Source organism: Lynx rufus, unplaced genomic scaffold (genome assembly GCF_022079265.1).
Source record: "Lynx rufus isolate CCGP_SWC_20201006 ecotype Redwood Valley unplaced genomic scaffold, mLynRuf1.p SCAF_10, whole genome shotgun sequence".
NCBI classification, from domain to species: domain Eukaryota; kingdom Metazoa; phylum Chordata; class Mammalia; order Carnivora; family Felidae; genus Lynx; species Lynx rufus.
The window spans coordinates 11,030,486-11,050,169 of record NW_025814824.1 but is presented as its reverse complement, the minus strand read 5'-3'; the positions used below and the strand labels follow the sequence as shown (position 1 = coordinate 11,050,169).

Sequence of the window (19,684 nt, the reverse complement as noted above, 5' to 3'; positions counted from 1 at the left end):
AGGACAGGAGCTTGGTCCTGGGGAGAAATGGTAGAGGTGGTAAGGTGGGGTCAGACTCCGGTTGTGCTTTGAAGGTCATTGATAGGGTTTGCTGTTGGATGTGAAGTATGGGAGGAAGAACAAAAGAGTCAAGGATGATTCCTAGGATTTTGGCTGAACCCTCTGGGAAGAATGGAACTGCCATTTACTGAGAGAGATGAAGACTCCCTCAGGTAAAGAAGGAGGGGTCTTCTGGAGCAAGGAGGGATGAGGGAAGCTGGCAGGAGGCCACTTCCGCAGTAAGTCAAGTTGGAGGTGCCTGGAAGACATTCCAGTTCATTCCAGTGGGCTACTGGAGAGAGGAATCTAGAGCCCCATGCATGCGAGCACAGTAAAAACAGGAATTGCTCAAGCACCTGGGCGGCTCAGTTGGTTGAGCATCTGGCTCTTGGTTTCAGCTCAGGTCATGATCACGGGGTTCATGGGTTTGAGCCCCATGCTGGGCTCTGCACTGACAGGAGGGAGCCTGCTTGGGATTTTTTCCCTTTCCCTCTCTCTCTCTCTCTCTGCCCCTCCCCCTGCTCACACTCTTTCTCTCTCTCAAAATAAATAAATGAACTTAAAAAAATGTAAAACAATAAAGGTATTGCTTTTCCTACAATTGTCAAGAATTCAGCGACCTGTCTTTAAGGCTTAGCGGTTCATCCAACTCTGCTATTCAAAGTGTGGCTCCTTGACCGGCAACACAGCATGACCTCAGAGTTTGTTAGAAAGGCAGACTCCCTGGCCTTCCTCAGACTGAGTCAGAATCTGCATTTTTAACAAGATCCCCAGGTGATTGAAATAAACACTGAAGTTTGAGAGCATCATCTAACTAGACTTATCTGGGAGGCTGTTCAAAAATGCAGTCCCTTCCCCCAGAACAATTAAAGTTGAATCTCTCAGAGGGAGGACCAGGCACAGGTATCTTTATCCACACCGCCAGCCCCCCCCAGCCCCCCCCCCCCCCCCGCCCTCCCAACCAGCCAGCCAGCCAAGTGGTCCTGCTCTGTTAGAACCATGGTTCGTTCCCTTTGTACTACTAGGTTTATGTTGCTAGTGCCCTCGGGAACCCACCTCTAAAGAGATGTGCAGATCTAGGATAGCACGAAGGCATGTAACTAGAGTAACCCTATATCCTGGTTTACTGGGGACATTCTCAACATAATTATTATCAGTGCCCCATTTCATTCTCAAAAATATCCTGGTTTAGATGAGAAGTTCTATGTTCTCCCAATATAAAGCACAAAATGGCTCTGGACTTAACATTTCTAGATTATAAAGTCATAAGAACAAGTAGGGTAAAATGGCAACCAGCCCTTGGTTGGACAGACGAATTCCAATTTGACTCCTGGTGCTTAGATATTGGTCCTTATTCTATCTACAGCTTATCAGAAATTCATAAAGTCCGTTGATTATAAGGAGGGTTGGGGAAAACTGGGCCCCTTCCAAAACCTGGGGCGGGATAGGGTGTGGTTTTATTCTGCAATTAAAGTACCAAGTGTTAAAGCCAAGTGTTGATTAGCCAGAGCTGATTATCAGGCTGTGATTATCCAGCCCTTAGCAAAACTTCTCCTTCCTTTTCCTTTTGGATCTTTTATTGTTCGTTAGCTACTCCACCCTCAGGTTCAAAGGGAAAAGGAAAGAAGGTAAATAAACAGTTAATTTAGCAGTTCTGCTAATAAGCTTGGTGGGAACGAAAATGGAAACACTTGGACTGTTTCTGGTCACCTGTGAACTGAGATCCTTTGGCTCATCCCTTTTTCCAAATTATTACCAGCTGGTTTGAGGGCTTGTTGGAGGCCTACTGATGGCCAGTAAAATTAAAGGAATCTTCTATTTTCAAAACGATGTGATCTTCCAGAAACAGGCCTCGGAGGCTTGCCTGATTTACCCAGGACACAGAGTGAGGGCAAGGCAAGCATCTCCTCTCACCAGGGCTGCCATCTTCCTTCTCCCCTCACCACCTGTTCCCAGGCACAGATGGATAAAATTAAAAAAAAAATTTTGTGTGTGTGATGGGGCACCTGGGTGGCTCAGTCGGTTCAGCGTCCGACTCGGTTTCTGCTCGGGTCATGATCTCATGGGTTCGTCGGTTCGAGCCCCACGTCAGGCTCTGTGCAGGCAGCACGGGGCCTTCTTGGGATTCTCCCTCTCTCTCTCTCTCTCTCTCTCTCTGCCCCTCCCCCACTCAAGCTGTCTCTGTCTCTCTCATTTACAAATAATATTTTTTGATGTAGTTAAGAAATTATTATACAAAGACAAATACCATATGATTTCACTCATATGTGGAACTAAAGCAAAACAAACCAGCAAAGGGGCGCAAAAAGAGAGGCAAGCCAAGAAACGGACTCGTAACTGTGGAGAACAAACTGAGGTTACCAGAGGTCGGGGGGGGGGGGGATGGGTGAAGTAGGTGATGGGGATTAAGGAGCGCCCCTGTTGTGATGCACACCGGCTGATGAAATTGCTGAGCCACTACATTTACCACCTGAGACGAATACAACGCTGTACGTTAACCTACTAGAACTTCAATAAAAACTTTTTAGAGATGTCCGGACCAGGAACTTTCCACGTGCCAAGTAAAACAGCCAGATGCCGAGAAGTCAGGTGAAGAGAATTCTCTAGTCCTCTGGTGATTAACTGGAAGGTAGGTGGGTTTTGAGTCAGGGCAGGTGAGACATTAACACCTGTTGAATTGGATACGTTTATCAATGGGCTCTCTAGACATTCGAGAGATACTTTATTGGTGTCTAAGTGTGGGGGGGGGGTGGGGGGAGAAGGGGTATTTGTTCTGTTTTCTGGGCTGCCAATGGGAACAAGCTAAAAGGGGGGGGGGAAGGTCTCTGCAGCTGAGGAAGCAACACAGCTGGTCTTTGCCCATCAGGCCCCGGATCAGTAATAACTCGAGGAGCATGGCTTATCTTTTGTCTCTGTTAACACCTGACCAGTGGCTTTTCCTCCCAGAGCTCTTGGAAGGCAGAAGCTGGGCTTCTGGGAAAGCAATGCAATAAGGAGGTATAGTGAAGTCGTCAAGTGCCTAGGTGTGGTTCAGCAGTACTGTGATGGGTGAGCCTGCTGGTGTCTCCTTCCCCTTCGTTAGGGGGTCAGATGTCTTTCAAAATCTTATTCTAAATTACACCTCGACTTGAATGTATTATGCGACAGGGCTTAAGTTGGTGAGTCAATGACACAAGATATTTTAATAAGGAGTTCGATTTTAATGTAAAATTTTTAGCTGGATCGTGACGTAAATATGGTGAGGCCCACCGAGCCACATCTGGGAAGACCCTCACTCATGATGGAAAAGAGAGGGCATCTAGATGACTGATCAGAAGAACACGATCAGTGAAAGGAATCCCCAACCGATGGTGAACTCTTTAAACCTACAGAACGGAAACTACGTGGGAACGAGCATTACTTACGTTTTCTTTACCCACAGACTGAAGCATATACTTAACACACAACCCAGGCCTATGGAGGTTTCCAGCTTCAAAGGAAGCTTTGGGGCAAGAAAAGGCGAGGGGGAGCACCACTTGGCTTGCGTGTAACACCTCAGAGAGAAACTCACTTGTGCACAGGACTGTTTTCACACGTGTCTAAAGGCCTGGATGTCATATTCCTGCGGTCCGTGTGGGAGGTAAATAAAAATCAGCAGATATCATAACCACTTACCCGGTGCAAATAGGGAAAAGAATGCTGAGAAAAACTAGCCTCGAGTCAGAGTGAGTCAGAGTGGCGGAGGCCAGGAATATCATTCCTCCCCCTGTCTGTAGCTCTGGACTTCTAGGCCCTTGATTTAATCTCATTTCCCAACATGAGAGGAGAAGGGTTTTATATGGAAAGAGAGGGTAAGCCTCCAATTCTTGCACGATTTGGTACTATCTTGGGTGAAATGTACTCACTGACCAATTATGTTGGCAGAGCATGGCCCGTCCTTGAATGGAAAGCCTGTGATTCTGACCGGGAAGGGCCAAGGACCTTTTACTGGCTTCCGGCTCAGCTGCTGCATGCACTAGGTGACCCTCACACTAGCTGTCAGCCTCCAGGGTCTCTACTGCCCCATCTGGGACGATTTGCCCCCAAACAGATCTTCTGGCTACAGGGCCACGTGTAACGATCTACGGCTCCATATTGATCTGGTTCTTCGAGACTCTCCTGAGAGAGGTACCATTTTAAGGAAAACGCGCTAAACCGCTGACAGTGAAAGAACACCCTCTCTGAGATCATTCTAGGGACCGACTACGGCAAATTCTCACGGGAAATCCTGAGTCACTCGAAAATGAGAAGCAGTGAGTTTCTCTTTGCTTCTCTACTTCTCCACAACAGAAGCAGGGAACCACTGTCTTCATCTCAAGGAACCACCTTATCAAGGACTCTGCTTCAGAACCCAGGGTGGAGTAAAGACCAAGGCGGCAAGGGGCGGCCAGGACTATAGCTGGAGGTACCCAATGTTCTGGTGGGTCCTTTCTGGTTTTAATTAATGTTGCCCGCAGCATTGATGAATGTGGCGGTGGGGATACGTACTTTCTGAGTTCTTAATTAGCTCTATTGTTGACAACAGGAAAGGACTTTGCCAGACACAGGGTGGCCCAGCCTTGGCTGGCCTAGCTTAGCCTCCCTAACTTTAAATGCAGACCTTCTTCTCAAGGGAATCTGGACTCTGCAGCAGTCTCAGAGAGGAGGCCCAGAGTAGCACCTGTATTGGCACCTCAAGGTCAGGATCCAGCCCAGAGTTTGCCAAACACCTGGAGATTCCTTATTTACATGTGCAGAGTCAAGGCTCTGAGGACTGTGACCAGCTTGACTCTAACTAAACATTTCTTCATCCATACAAGTGCTGTCTCTTGATATCACCCCCAATTAACAAGCTGCAGTATAGTCAAGAAAGGGAAGTCATTTGGGAGGTGCTGGTCTAAACCCATCATAGAGGCTAGAGCCCGATTTTCTTTCTCAAGCATTGCGAGGAAAGAAGGGAGGAAAGAAGGGAGGAAGGGAGGAAGGGAGGAAGGGAGGAAGGGAGGGAGGAAGGGAGGAAGGGAGGAAGGGAGGAAGGAAGGAAGGAAGGAAGGAAGGAAGGAAGGAAGGAAGGAAGGAAATCTGCTTAGAGTTACTCTAAGCCTGTCCTCTAGCTGGATCTATCGATATGGAATTTACTTTCCAGAAAGACAGATAACCCCCACTAAAGGCCCACGAGAGCTCCCTAAATTTTCCAGGAGTGACGAGACATATTGCTGAGGACACAGCTCTGCTTTCGTACCTGAGGCTCCTGGTCATGACCGCCGGGGTCCCTCTCGTAGCTCTCCGCATACAGTCTGATGGTGGCCCGCATACCACTGGAGGAACTGAGCCGAAAGATGAGCCGTGAGGCGTCTGAGAAAATGATCCTTAGGCCCTGAGACCAAGAACACCCAGAACGGGTCAGTGAGCCAAAGAATACGCGGGGAGTAACAATTAATACCTACTCGTGGTTATTGCTGGGGGAGACTCAGGGGCAAAACTGAACAGACGCTCATGTTCCCTTGGTCGGGGGATGTGGGAACCGGAAAGAGGGGGAGGGAAAAGGAGGGGATGATATTTAATAAACGTCCCTGGGGTCAAAGTTTGTCCCTGGATGCAATGGAAGTGGGCAATTTCTTTATGACAGTCAAGCAAATTACCTGTGTTAAGGGTACCCGCCCCCCCTCCCCCCGCCCTTTGCTTTAAGTTCATCTGGTTTGATTCTTTCCTCGCACTCACATTCCCTCGTAGCAAGTAAGGCCTATAATGAAATGTTCGGGCTTGGAGCCTCAGCTGGATTCTGGGGTTCCTGCATACAACCTCATCCTCTTGGCTCTGTCCTTCCTTCTTACTCTACACCCTGGCCACCAGGACGGTGTGGGGGCAGAGCTGTGGCAGCATTAATTTGCTTTTGGCTCAGACTGTCTCCGTTCTCTGTGCATCTGTTTTCATTAGTGGCAGGGATATTTGAAAAATACGACCGTAAGATCATATTGTAATGTGTGTTGAAGGAAATTTGTTTTCTTAAGACAACCGATAAAGCCCTTGTTATAAATAAGCATATTGGGAGGGGGCAGAGGAAAGAAGAGGAGGAAACAAAATAATAAGTCTGGTCAGTTGTTATGTCTGAAAAAGGAGAAGTCTCGGGCGACTTTGACATCAGACATTTGCCCTAAGACATTTGCCCTTGAAACTTGTCTGGCCTTAAATCTTGGTTGCTAAGAATAAGCCATTATTAAAAATATACCTCCCATATAAATCTGACTGCTAATGCCTTACCTCCCCCTCCCCCCCACATCTGCTGCGGTGGGGCGGGGGCACTATGATTCCATCTGAATGGCTTTCTGTTTTTTAAATTTTGCAGGCATTTCTTGTCCAGTCCCAAAAAAGCCTTAGCCTCTTTTGGAGCGATGCATTGCCTGCCATGATTTGCGTGACAAAAAGGAGCCCCCTCCCTTCCTGGCAACCTGTCTCTCTATGATACTAGCTCTGCAAACAGGATGATACTAACCAGGAGTCGTTCAATGGGCAAACATTTTATCGTCCCTGGGGATTGAGTCCTGGGCCAAGCCCTGGGTATATGAAGACCAAGACACAGTACTTGGTCTCCGTAAGCCTGGACCACATTGTGACCACATTGCAACGAGCAGTAACCGTTTCCTTACCCATCTTGTGCTGCCAGAGGAGGGAATAGTTATGACATTCTAAATAGAGTAAAGGGAGCAATCCCCTACCAATCGGTGTTACATACCAAATCATGTCCAAACTGACAATAAGGCCCCAAAGGTTCCATAACTGCATCCACGGTCATGGTTTTACATACTCTTTTGAAGCTGTTATTTCTTTTTAAGCCTGCACTCCCCTTGTCACCATAGATGGGACACATGAGTAGGTGACTGGTTGCTCAGGACTAGGACTTACGCAGACGTCGGTTAAAGTAATATGAAGGCTGAAGCCCTAACCACCTGTTGTAGATTCCAAACCACTCAAGGCCACCTCTTCTGATGACCACTAAACTCAACCCTTTATTGTAGCTCCCATTCATTACACAATTGGTATATGGCCACTGGGAGGTATTTAAGAACTCGGGCCATAGCAGACCATCAAAATGTGTTATCAGCTCACAACTGAGCCTTTTTTTTTCTTTCTTTTTTTACAGTGAAATCATGTTATGATTTTTCTCCTTGTGGGTAACCATAGCTTTGGCTGTATTCATAGAATTTCGGTTAGCATCTACATCGGGTATCCTGGAATAGACTGGGCGCTTGAAAAGATGATAAAGGCTAGCCCAATGTCTCTCCTTCCTACGGAACCAGCCGTGGGATCTTACTAGAACCCATGGTGTTGTGTGAGACCTCCAAGTGAGGAACACCACAATTCTCTTCCTCTGCATGGGTGGAAAAAAATTTTAGACCCAGCCCAATTCTGTGCTGTGACAACTCTAGTTTCGTGTCTGTTGAGTGTCACTTTGATGCGTGAAGTTGTATGGGATTGCTTCAGCACTGCATGCTTCTCCAATGAACTTAATGAACGCACACCCTGAACATGAGCTATGTTCTCTCCCGCATGCATCCCCTACTCTCAATTAAATTATGAGGCCAAAGTCGCCACTGACCAAGACTTGCCAAGTTTCTAAATGTTCTGTAATTCCAAAAAAAGTATACCAGTCATAAATTTTTCTTTTTTTAATTTGTAGGTTACATCAGGGGTTGGCAATATCGTTTGTCAGCCAAATTTGACCTGCCACCTATTTTTATAAATCGGGTTTTATTGGGACACAGCTGTCCCCATTCGGCGTATTATCTACGCTGCTTTTGTGTTAAAACTGCAGAGCTGAATAGTTATGACAGAAACTGGCCCACGAGGGCAAAAATATTTACTATCTTTTACAGAAAAATGTTTGCTAACTCCTGGTATAAACCGTTACGTGATCCGCAACACGAGATACTTACCCTTCAACCCTATCCCAGAAGATATTTGATCTATGCGCTTATGAAAATCCCAATAGAGACTCTTAAAAAGTGAGAATAAACTGAGGGTTGATGGTGGGTAGGAGGGAGGGGAAAGTGGGTGATGGGCATTGAGGAGGGCACCTGTTGGGATGAGCACCGCGTGTTGTACAGAAACCGATTTGACAATAAATTTCCTATTAAAAAAGAACAGAAAAGAAAATCCCAATAGAGGAAAATTATCAAGACTTGTATAAATAAGAGTGTCTAATCCATGCATTTCCCCCAGTTATTCTAGCACCTAGCCACAGATTCATCTGGACATACACGTTACCCAAATCGATGTACTTCCGACCGACTACTCACGACAAAAACTGACTTATTAGATTGCATTTTAGGGGTAGGTGGCTCAGTCAGTTGAGCATTTGACTCTCGATTTAGACTCAGGTCACGATCCCAGGGTTTTGGGATCAAGCCCCGCATCAGAGTCTACACGGAGCATGGAGTCAGCTTAAGATTCTCTCTCTCTCCCTCTGCCCTTTTATCCCATTCGCACGCATGTGCGTGCTCTCTCTCTCTCTCAAATTAAAAAAAAAAAATGCATTTCAGTTTCATATCCTCACTTTCACTGCTGGGTCTACAAGGTATCCGCCTTATAAAACCCACTTTTATAGTCACTTTCGGGATATTTTTGGAAATTGTATAAAATTCCACATGAGACATTTCCTCAAGAGCCAAGTGTTAGGAAAGCCTTTTCTTCCCTGAGGAACTGGTATTTTTTGTCTTCTGTCAATAATGACTAACCATAGTTCCCTTTTCAATATGGCTGCCAGAACACTTAATGCCAAATTTGAGGTTCAGCCCAAGTGGCTCCTTATGACTTGCATAACTATGAATTTTTCTTCTTCTGTTCTTGACTCTCTACTCTTATTTATACTTTCCCTAGTCTTGATTTCTGTTTCTTATTTATGTCCTAACAACTTCATTATGTACGTTTTTGCTGCCACAAATCCTCCTGAAGAAACAGGGCCCGGCACAAATGAATAAAAGGAGTTCCTCTCACTTCTAGCCTTAACCCTACAGTGTTAGAACTGCTGAAACATGTCTTTGGGCCCTTCGTCAGCTGGTGAGCTCTGGAAGGGCAAAGCCTTATGGTCCTTGTTCACACCATTTATCCCCTTAGCCCAGGACAATGCCTGGCACGCAGCAGGCTCTCTGCAAACACCCGAATGAATGTCACTGCGTGTTTGACAACTGGAGTGAGCACCCCTGGGATGCCCCCTCCCACATTTAAGGACGACTCACAGACCCAATGAAAACACACTTATATTCTCCATCAGAGAACCGGGGTTAACATATTTACCTTGAAGGGCCGTTGTGAATGATGCTGGATCTACTCATCCTTCATTTTTAAGGCAAAGTTCAGTTTTGGCTAAAAACAATGGAGTTGAATCATGGTGGGTTCCCGTCCCCACTTGTGTGGCAAGAGACAAATCCTAAGCCCATTAACTGCAAAATTTGCTGCGCATTGGAATCAGCGAGGCCTAAGACAATCTCAATCACGGAGTGGGGTACCAAACGGGCACGTTTAGCTCCAGCTTAGCATTTTCCTTCCCACCGAGTGCCTGTTGGTGTAGCCTCGGTGACAAGAATGAGGCTTTGCCCATCTCAGCTTTGTCCCAGTGGAAGATGGTTAAAGAGCTACATTCCCTTGCAGGTATTTCCACCCCCAAATCCTCCAATTTGCTTCCATTTATCACTAGAGCTTTTCTATTTCTCCCCGCATTTGCCCCTCTTTGGTTTGTCGCTTGTAGAAAGTCAGTTTGGAAATGATAAAGGGATAACAACTGGAGAACAACAGGGCTGGAATTCTGGCTTGGCTTTTCAGCTGGTGGTCTTAAGCAAGTCACTTTTTCTTATAGTTTATTTATTTTGAGAGAGAGAGAGAGAGAGAGAGAGAGAGAAAGAGAGAGAGAGAGAGAGAGCGTGCACATGAATGGGGAAGGGGCAGAGATGGAGAGACAGAGAATCCCAAGCAGGCTCCACACTGTCAGGGCAGAGCCTGACACCGGGCTCAAACCCACAAACCATGAGATCATGACCTGAGCCAAAATCGAGAGTCAGACGCTTAAGGGACTGAGCCATCCAGGCGCCCCTTGAGTAAGTCACTTTAAGCTCTGTAAGTCTCAGTTTCCTAAGAAGGGTTGAAAAACAATACAGCCAGGCCTACTGGGTTGTTGTGAGCATCAGATCAGAGACTATATGCGAAACGTGCTTTGAAAATTAGAAATCAGTCTATAAATACTATTCTTATGTTAAGCTTTTAATGAAAATGGCACTGTGCTCGAAGCCATCCAACCTTCCAGATTTTGCAGAAGATTGCCAAATAAAGCCTAAATGGGAAGAGTTTATGGCACATTTATTTTTAAATTAGGCAGAATTAAGATTAATTTTATTTTAAGAACTGTGCCATGTTCTCTGCAATCACTGCTAAGCTCACGGATCTGTTACCATTTATTTTCTCCAGAACTCCCACTGGCCTGGCTTCTCCGACAACTAAATGCCCCTCCTAAGTTGGTCAATTGAGACCATTATGGTCCTGAAGGAAGGACCTCAGAGTCATCTAGGCCACTTCCTCGCTTCACTGGAAAGAAAGGGGAAGTTCAAGACCGCTTCAGGTAACAGCGAGCCAATCGAGGAGCCAGAACGTTAGGTCTTTTGACCCCAGGCCTGTCACTTTAGGGTGAACCACAATGCTTCCCGTGAACTATTTGAACCCTGTCTCATGTGTTTTGTACGGTCCCCCAGATGAGCACAGAGCCTTAAGCAGAGCAGGTATCCGATAAATGTTGGCTACGTAAATGTTGGGTTTGTTTTTTGTTTTGAAGCCCTCGTGTAAATCAATGCAGGGAAATCTGCGAGTTGCTAAACACACGCAGAGCCGCCAGATGTGTGCTTGGAGACTCGAAGACATGTTGCAGCCAGGCGGGGAAGGAGGAACTGTCCATTACCACCAGTGATTTGGAAGTCGAGTGGTGCCTTAGGATGAATTCCAGGGGGAAACAGCATATGGCCCTGCAATCTAATACAACGTCACATATACACAGTCAGCTGGCCACACCAGGCCTGTGAACCCGGAGACAAGACAGGCGTGGAAGAGCGAGACTCGGAGCCTCACTCAGATGTTACCTCCCACAGGAAATCCCAGGGACTTATCTGGAAGGCTTCAAGGTGAAAATACTCCTGTGAAACATCTGAACCACATTTTGTAGAAGAAAGCGGGCAGCTTATAAAGCAGAAGATTTGGATGGGACAGACATAGCTCTCCATGAAAAAAATTAACTAGAATGACCCATTTTTCTTTGTTTAAGTCATAGAGTTAGCTGCAAGCGTGAGTTCAAAAGTGGTTGAGCAGGGCAGCAGCTGGTCCACACCGCGCCCTTATATAAATTGCAAACAGGAAGACAATTTATAGAAAAGCATCTTTCTTCTTGGCTGGCCTAGACTTTGGCTTCTCCTCCCCCATTAGGCTGAGTGCCTTTGTGCAGTGCACTGACTGCACAGCCGTACCCACCTGCCCTCCTTTTGGAGGAATTCTCATCTAGCCTTTTCACAACCAACCAGCACGCGTTGAGACCAATCATTGCAAATAACTATTTGGGGGGAAATCAAGGTCAAATGACTTTGTAGGTGTGCTTTTAAGACACACATCCGGAAAAAAACCACATTAGGTGATGAGAGGGCTTCTTGGAGAGTGAGGACTTAAAAGTTATCCAGATTCCAACCATCAAATTTGGAACAATGGAACTAGGTCACACATATCCCATTTCCCCGTGTCTTTGGACAAAACGGCTACTGTTCCCTGTTCACTCAACACCAGCCCCAGTTCTGGGCTATTTTGGAATCAGACATACTTTACCCAGACAACAGGGGTCGCTTCCTCCCTGAGTTCCTGTGACAGTCTGCAGTTTTTTCCTTTAATAATTATGTTTCCCGGTGACAGTCACCCTCGTGACTGCAAACAGACATTGGTATTTCAGTAGGAAGTAACTGTGATGTTATTCATTCCAGAATGCTTGGATTCTTATCATACATCTTAGTGGGATTCTATCAGCATTTTAGAAGATAGTCCTAAAGCAATCAGCTTCTGTCAGGAGAAGGTACTTCATTATAATAAAACTCCAATGAATATGTGTTTGGTCTTTGGAAGACAAATAGGCAAAATCACAGGAAAAGCAACTGAAAAAATCATTTAAAAAAATGGGGAGGGCAACCTGGGTGGCTCAGTCAGTTAAGCACCCAACTCCTGATTTCAGCTTAGGTCATGATTTCATGGTTCGTGAGTTCGAGCCCCCGAATAGGCTCTGTGTGCACAGTGCAGAGCCTGCTTGGGATCCTCTCCCTCCCTCCCCTCTCTCTCTGCCCTTCCCCTGCTCACCTCTCTCTCTCTCTCTCTCAAATAAATAAACACTTAAAAAATATTTTTAACCCATGGTTCTCAAGGTGTCCTACCAGAAGGCCCAAGTGGCTTTATTTAACAAAACTGCAGCGTTGTAGAATGGGCACTGACACTGAGAATAAAAATATTGTGCCACCCCGCTGAGAATGCTATGACCTATAGGAAATCCCAGTTCTTTATCTGGAAAGCCAAACAATGGTATAACGACATTAGATTAAAGAAAGGCATTTAGTCTGTCAAGATGGCCTTCCCTGGGCCGGCTCCCACTCATTCTTCAGGGCAAAGCTTAACTATCACCTCCCCAGAGCCCCTACTCGAGTACCGCCTACGATGCACTCCCAAGTAAGCGCTTTCCCTGTAATACCTTTCAATAAACTCTATAGTGATTACAAATCGCATGTCAGTTTGTCTCTCCTGCTAGACTGTCCTGTATGCTGGTGGATCTTTTAACGTTTATTTATTTTTGAGACAGAGAGAGACAGAGCATGAATGGGGGAGGGTCAGAGAGAGGGAGACACAGAATCCGAAACAGGCTCCAGGCTCTGAGCTGTCAGCACAGAGCCCGACGCGGGGCTCGAACTCACGGACCGCGAGATCATGACCTGAGCCGAAGTCGGCCGCTCAACCGACTGAGCCACCCAGGCTGGTGGATCTTTAACGCCCCAGCAAGCTGCCTGGCATGTAGCAGGTGTTTGGTAAACATTCAATGAATAGATGAAGACACGAATGAATCACACTTCAACAATCTTCACTGTATCGTACTAAAGCAGGAAAGGGATGGATATTTATTATGCAGATTTTTTTTCCCAAAATCACAACTGGCAACGAAAAAAGGATTTTTTAACCCAGATGTAATCACAGGATACATGTAATGACAACACCTCACTTCCTAAATATTTCTGTTACTCAACAGAGAAGGACTATTTGTAAGTACTAACTTTCAGATTCAACTAAATCCTATAGGTGGGGTAACCAGCATGGCTGAAATGATTTCTTAATTTCTACTTCTGGATGCACGAACCTCACTCCAGCAAGCGGCATAGGATAGAGATAAGCTGTTCACGACAGCCTCTCAGTTGGTTCATTGATGAGGATGGGATGAAAGTTGAAGGTTGACCAGTTAACTCTAAATAGAGAACTCAGGGGTGCCTGGAGGGCTCAGTCGGTTGAGCGTCCGACTTCGGCTCAGGTCAGGATCTCGTAGTTCGTGAGTTCGAGCCCCGCGTCGGGCTCTGTGCTGACGGCTCAGAGCCTGGAGCCTGTTTCAGATTCTGTGTCTCCCTCTCTCTCTGCCCCTTCCCCGCTCATGCTCTGTCTCTCTCTGTCTCTCAAAAATGAATAAACGTTAAACAAAAAAATTTTTTTTAAATAGAGAACTCAGTCCTGGCCCCCAGATTCTCCAGATGGCACTTTTCAGTTCCCTTCATAGGATGCCTCCAGAAATATGCGCTTGGTAAACTTCTCTCTACCTGTTGGCCAGGGGTTCTTAGCACCACAGTATATATTAAAGCACTAAATGCCCGACTAAAATGTGACTTCAAGACTGCCAATTTACTTCCTTCATTCTTTCTTTCTTTTTTTTTTTTTTCAACGTTTTTATTTATTTTTGGGACAGAGAGAGACAGAGCGTGAACGGGGGAGGGGCAGAGAGAGAGGGAGACACAGAATCGGAAACAGGCTCCAGGCTCTGAGCCATCAGCCCAGAGCCCGACACGGGGCTCGAACTCCCGGACCGCGAGATCGTGACCTGGCTGAAGTCGGACGCTTAACCGACTGCGCCACCCAGGCGCCCCTCCTTCATTATTTCTAAATACTGAGAGGATAAAGTGAAGACACCTTCCTGCATATTAAAATAACACCTCTAAAGGCAAATTGACTCTGCAAGCAAGCTTCAAAGTGTACTTTTTCTCTGAACTAATTTCAAATGGTTCTTTTTTTTTTTTTCCAGGTTGAGGACAACATCAAAATGCTTCCACTCAGCCTGCACAACTCGAAGGGGGATTAATAAGCTCGGCGTTAGCCTGACCTAATCAGATTGGATTTGGTTTTCCACATCAGCTAACCGGTATGCTTGGATTTACATCAGGTTTTTAAATATCAGCTGAACTGTGACTTGCAAATGACTTCAGCACTGGTGGAATTTCACGAGTTTTGATCTGGTTAAATGGAAATACAGGCGTGGGATGGGTGACGAAGAGAGACCCGGTTCCTCAAATTCCGCTCCTGGTGTCGAGGTTTCTCTCTTCCAAGTTAATTTTCACAATACAGGGCGTGGTTCTGAATTGATGTCCACCCCAGTGGCAATATGCTGTCACTCAGTGCTGGTACCCTCTGTCATGTTGTCCTTTCACGCTACCAGGATCGGGGGTATTCCTTCTATCACAGCTGGGAGAGTGTTGTAATGATGGGGGCACTGAGTGGTGACTCCAGAAGATTTTGGCTAGAAGGAAGATGTGGGGAGGGTAAAGGTAAGAGGTAACCTGGGTACTAATGATGTTGCTTGGGATGGCGATAGGTGAGGAAAAGAGAGAGTGCCTAGAACCATGGAAAACCTTGATGTTTGTACAATGAACTCATCCTTGAGGAAAGAGTGGGCCACCTGTCAAGCCTTAGGGAGGTACCTGCCCTTCCCTCAACTCTTCCCTTCTCCCAACTATATGCCTCTTAAATACAGTGGGAGCCTCTTAAGTTAGTCGGCCACTGGATTGAACTCCCCACTCTCATAGGAGCTACTGGCTTGTTTTTCCCACTCATATTTGAAGAAGGCATTATTACTCATTCATGTGACTCAATTTTACCTGACAATAAACAGAGACACATCCTCATGGGACAGGAGAGAATGAACTACAGTTGTTGAACTGTATGTCTATGCCTCGCTAAATTGCTATTTCTAAATCAGAGTTCCTCTTGGGTCCTGTTTAATGGAAGACACACATCAACTTTCCTCTTGGTGCCCAACATCATGAAAACATCAACCGCTTGGAGGCAGCCATAGTAAATTCCACGAGACCTGACAGGCGACAGGAAGGCCAGTGAGGTCCCTGGGAATTCATGTCAGGGGTTAAATACTTCGGGGGTGTCCTTCTTGCTCCTTAAATGGCCTCCACGTGGTCTCACAGGCAGGACAGACTTTCCTGAACATTTTCCACAGAAGTGAAGCAGATAGGGGGGCAGGGCTTATCACCAGAACAGGATTTTAATTTCATTTTGGACGGAGGAGCATGTTTTCTTTATCTCTAGAGATATATGTGAAATGGGCTTTTCTTTTCCTCCCCCAGTCTGTTTCCTGACTTTGACCCCAAATCAAGGACAAAAAGGAGACAGAGCTGTTTTTAAAACACTTTCTCTTTTCTGAAACCGAGTGGGATGGGAGAGATAGGGGAGGGGGAGACTTGGGGAAGGCAGAGAAACGCGACTCAATCAATTCACAGATGACTCAGAAACTGAAGAGACCTTCCCATGTCTTCACACGACACCCTACAAAGTCGTACGCTGTTCGGTGTGCTTTTCCCCGCTTTTCTCATCAAACATGGCTCGTGAGATGTCAAAGTCGTTCTTTCCCAAGGACACTCTTTGAACATAACTTATTTTAGTTAACCGTTTATTAGTAGTTACTGTGTGTCAGGGCTTTACCTGTATGATCTAATTCCCCCCATGGCTGGATGAGGGAGCCACAGTTATGATTCCTATTTTCACAGACAAGGAAAGGCACAGGGAGGTTGAGAAACTTCCCAAAATCACCCAGCAAGGACGTGGCAGAGCTGATTCACGCCCGAGACTTTCTGATCTCGAGCCTGTACCCTTGAACACCACTCACACCCTTTCCTCCAAAGTTGAGGATTCTGGAAAGGGGGAAGCAACAGATATTTCTTGAATATCAAATGGATACCAGCCGCTGTGCCTGGGGCTTTACAGGACTTTCTCCTCCAACCTTCTCTGTGACCCTATATGATATTTATCACCAGCATGCCACCCACCTGCCCCATCAAGTTAAGCGAAGTTAAGCAATACGCCCAAAGTCACAAACGCAGGCAACGACAAAGCCAGCCTTCAAGTCTATGTCTGTTTGCCTCCAACAGGACCCAACACCGGAGAGACCACAGTCCTCTGCCTCCCACAGCAAACGTTTGTTTGTATGGAGATCCAATCTCTTCTCTCTTAATTTTAAAATAGCACAGCATTTAATAGATTAATTTGCAGCATTCTCTAATCAGAAAGATAGTAACAGAAGTTGGCCAAAGTGTGCAGAAGTTGGAACCCGCATACACAGCTGGCAGGAATGTAAAACAGTGTAATTTGCTTTGAAGACCATATGGCTGTTTCTTCGAAGGTGAAACTACAGTCACCATTTGACCTAGCGATGCCGCTCCTAGCCCTACGCCCAAGATAACGGAGAGCCTTTGCACGAAAACTTTACGTGAATGTTCACAACAGCATTATTCATGACAGTCAAAAAAGTGGAAATGACCCAAATATCCGCAAGCTGACGAGTGGATAAACAAAATGTGGTCTAGCCCCATAATGGGACGTTATTCATCAGTAAGAGTGACACATGGTCTGTTCTGCTTAGAGAAAGGAGCTAGTCACAAAAGACTACATGTTGTATGATTTCATTTGTGTAAAATGTCCAGAATAGGCAAATCCATAGACCCAGGAAGGAGACTGGGGATGGCCAGGGTTGGAAATGGAGATCACAGCTAAAGAGGACAAGTCTCTTTTGGGGGTGATGACAGTGTTCTAAGATGGACCGTCGTAATGATCGCACAACGTTATAAATCTACTACAAACCACTGAATTGTACTTTAAGTGGGTGAATTGTATGGGATGTAAATTACATCTCAATAAAGCTGTTCTACATTTATATTCGAAAACTGTTCCGTGAAAAAAGAAAAAAACAATTATTATGCACTTGGTAGGCTCTCAAGAAATATCTGCTGACTGAATGCCCCCAACGTGCATTACGGCTATTTAAAAATAATACATGTTCATTTAAATTCAAGTATATCTTTTAGGAGTAGACACTGCCGTTCTGCACCAACGTCATATGACTCGTGCCCCAGACTTAACCATCCCTGGAATCAAATGCTCAGAGGACTACGGACTTCCAGGAGTGCGGAGATGTGTGCCTCAGTGCTGGAAGTTTCCCAACAGTCCCAGGACACAGGAATTCCTCCTCTGCTCCAACAGAACCAAACTGCGATGCAAAAGAACCATCTGTGACTCACTGACAATGGGCATACTGCTGAGTGTTAACTGTCTCCCCAAACCCTCAGGGAGCCAAACATAGACCTACGGAGAAACTCCAGGGTGACTTAGGGCCACCAACTGATAAACAGTCACTGGGGTCCTGGAAACTGGGAAGATGAACAATGACCTTCCTTTGTTTCTAGAGAAACTCCCCAGAGCAGCTCCTGGTAGCATTTACTATTTACGGCCATATTTGAGCTAATATGAAAGAGCATGGAAAGAAAACAAAAAAAGTTCCAGAGTAAAAATGGAAACCAGTGTTCGGGGTTGCAGGGGAGGGGACAAGGAATAAAGAGAGATCTACACGTGAGATCTAGCTGAGGAATTATCCTGATAGGAACTGTAAAAAGGGTCAAGAAGGAAAGGATACAAATGTGCACGGATGAAGGAACAAGGTAGAGTGTTAGTGAATTTAACAGAAAAACAAATTAGCTCAACAGACAAGCTTCTCCTGGGCAGATTAAGTCCAGAACCTAGTGTTGCCTAGATAATCCTTTCAGGGAACAGTTTTCAAACCTTCCTCGTCAGGGAACAAAATCCTCCCAAGAATAATTTAGAAAGCACATATTTTACGACTCTGGAATTCTACATGAGCCTTGGATTTGTGAAAAGTTTGTTCTGAGGTTCCTTTGAAAAATGGAAGTAGGAAATATGGTGCAAAACTGGAAAAGATTTATCTGAGACCTAGAGGCTCCAAGGTCCCACCCATGTGCTGGGCTCCTGACCTCACATCTCCGGAGATTCATTAATGTTATTTTGGAGATGATGCAATCCCATCCACCAGAAAGCATCCTCGTGTGAAACGCAACACAACTACAAAAAATGTAGCGTATACTTCTTGTAGAAAGGATAGCTAGGAGCTTTTGTGTATTTTATTTCATCGCATTTTTTTTACGTTTATTTATTTATTTTGAGAGAGAGGGCAAGCGTGCACAAGCAGGTGAGAGGCAGAGAGAAGGAGAGACAGAATCCCAAGCAGGCTCTGCACCATCAGCACGGAGCCCGATGTGGGCTCGAACTCACAGAACGTGAGATCACGACCTGAGCCGCGACTGAGAGTCAGATGCTTAACCGACTGAGCCACCCAGGCACTCCACTTCCATCATGTTTCTAAAACAGCTCTGTGAGACAGATATTTTACGGATGAGGAGGAGACTGTGGCTCAAGGAACTTTCCAGAAGTCCTATAGCTGGTAAGTGGGACGGCGATAGGATTTGATTCTGGGTCTTCCAACTTCTTGACCGCTCTTATCTCCACTACCCTACACCTTTCCAAAGTAAAACTGCAAACAATTTGTCCAGCCTCAGAAGGCCTTCTAGAATAGAAAACTGATCACATTTTAATGGAGACGAAAGATCACCATGAGACTCAGCAGACCAGGGGGAGAATTCCAAGAAAGTAACAGGGGAGCATCAGGTATCGGAACATCTGCAAGTCGGGGACCTTAGGACAAGGACGATGTGCGAACTATTAGTCAAAATAAAAATATCAGTAACCGCCAGTATATCCAGTCCCCCAAACCCTATAGCTGCTGGTTTATTTTGTTGTCTGTGCTCACTGAAGAATAACAATGAGGAAGAATGAAGAAGGTAAGAATTTGGGATTTTAGAGCGGAACTTTTCTTAACATCGCTCGGTGTCTTATCTGAGCTGTCCATGTTAAAATGTGCACCCGGAGTGGTCAGTTTTTGCCCTGGCCGAGAAATAAACAAAGCCGAGGAGGAAAAAATGATTGTAATAGCGGTCACCTTCTCTTACACAATCCACAAAGATGAGACCGGAATAGAAGCTGTTGATTTTGTCAGTTTATCTTTTGTAGTCATTCTCCACCACAAATCTTCCTTTTGGACTCTGTGGGGCATATTTTCCAACTGTTTCTTCCCCTAGGAACCCATGGGGCTAAGCTCCTACTGCTCTTAATGACATACGGTAATAAAAGGTGAAACATCCCTGCACTTGGGAGCCCCGAGGAAAAGGGGTATTTTGCTCTTGGAAACGTTTCTGAATCTCCG

General features: G+C 45.7%; 1 protein-coding gene across 1 annotated transcript in view; it reads right to left on the bottom strand.

Annotated features, from left to right (window-relative positions):
• Positions 1-19,684, bottom strand: part of PGM5 (phosphoglucomutase 5) — a 179,269-nt gene that overhangs the window by 28,584 nt on the left and 131,001 nt on the right. Inside the window, exon 10 of the mRNA XM_047097450.1 lies at positions 5,279-5,413. Within this exon, the coding sequence (XP_046953406.1) occupies positions 5,279-5,413 (135 nt within the window). The remainder of the gene's footprint in view (positions 1-5,278; positions 5,414-19,684) is intronic.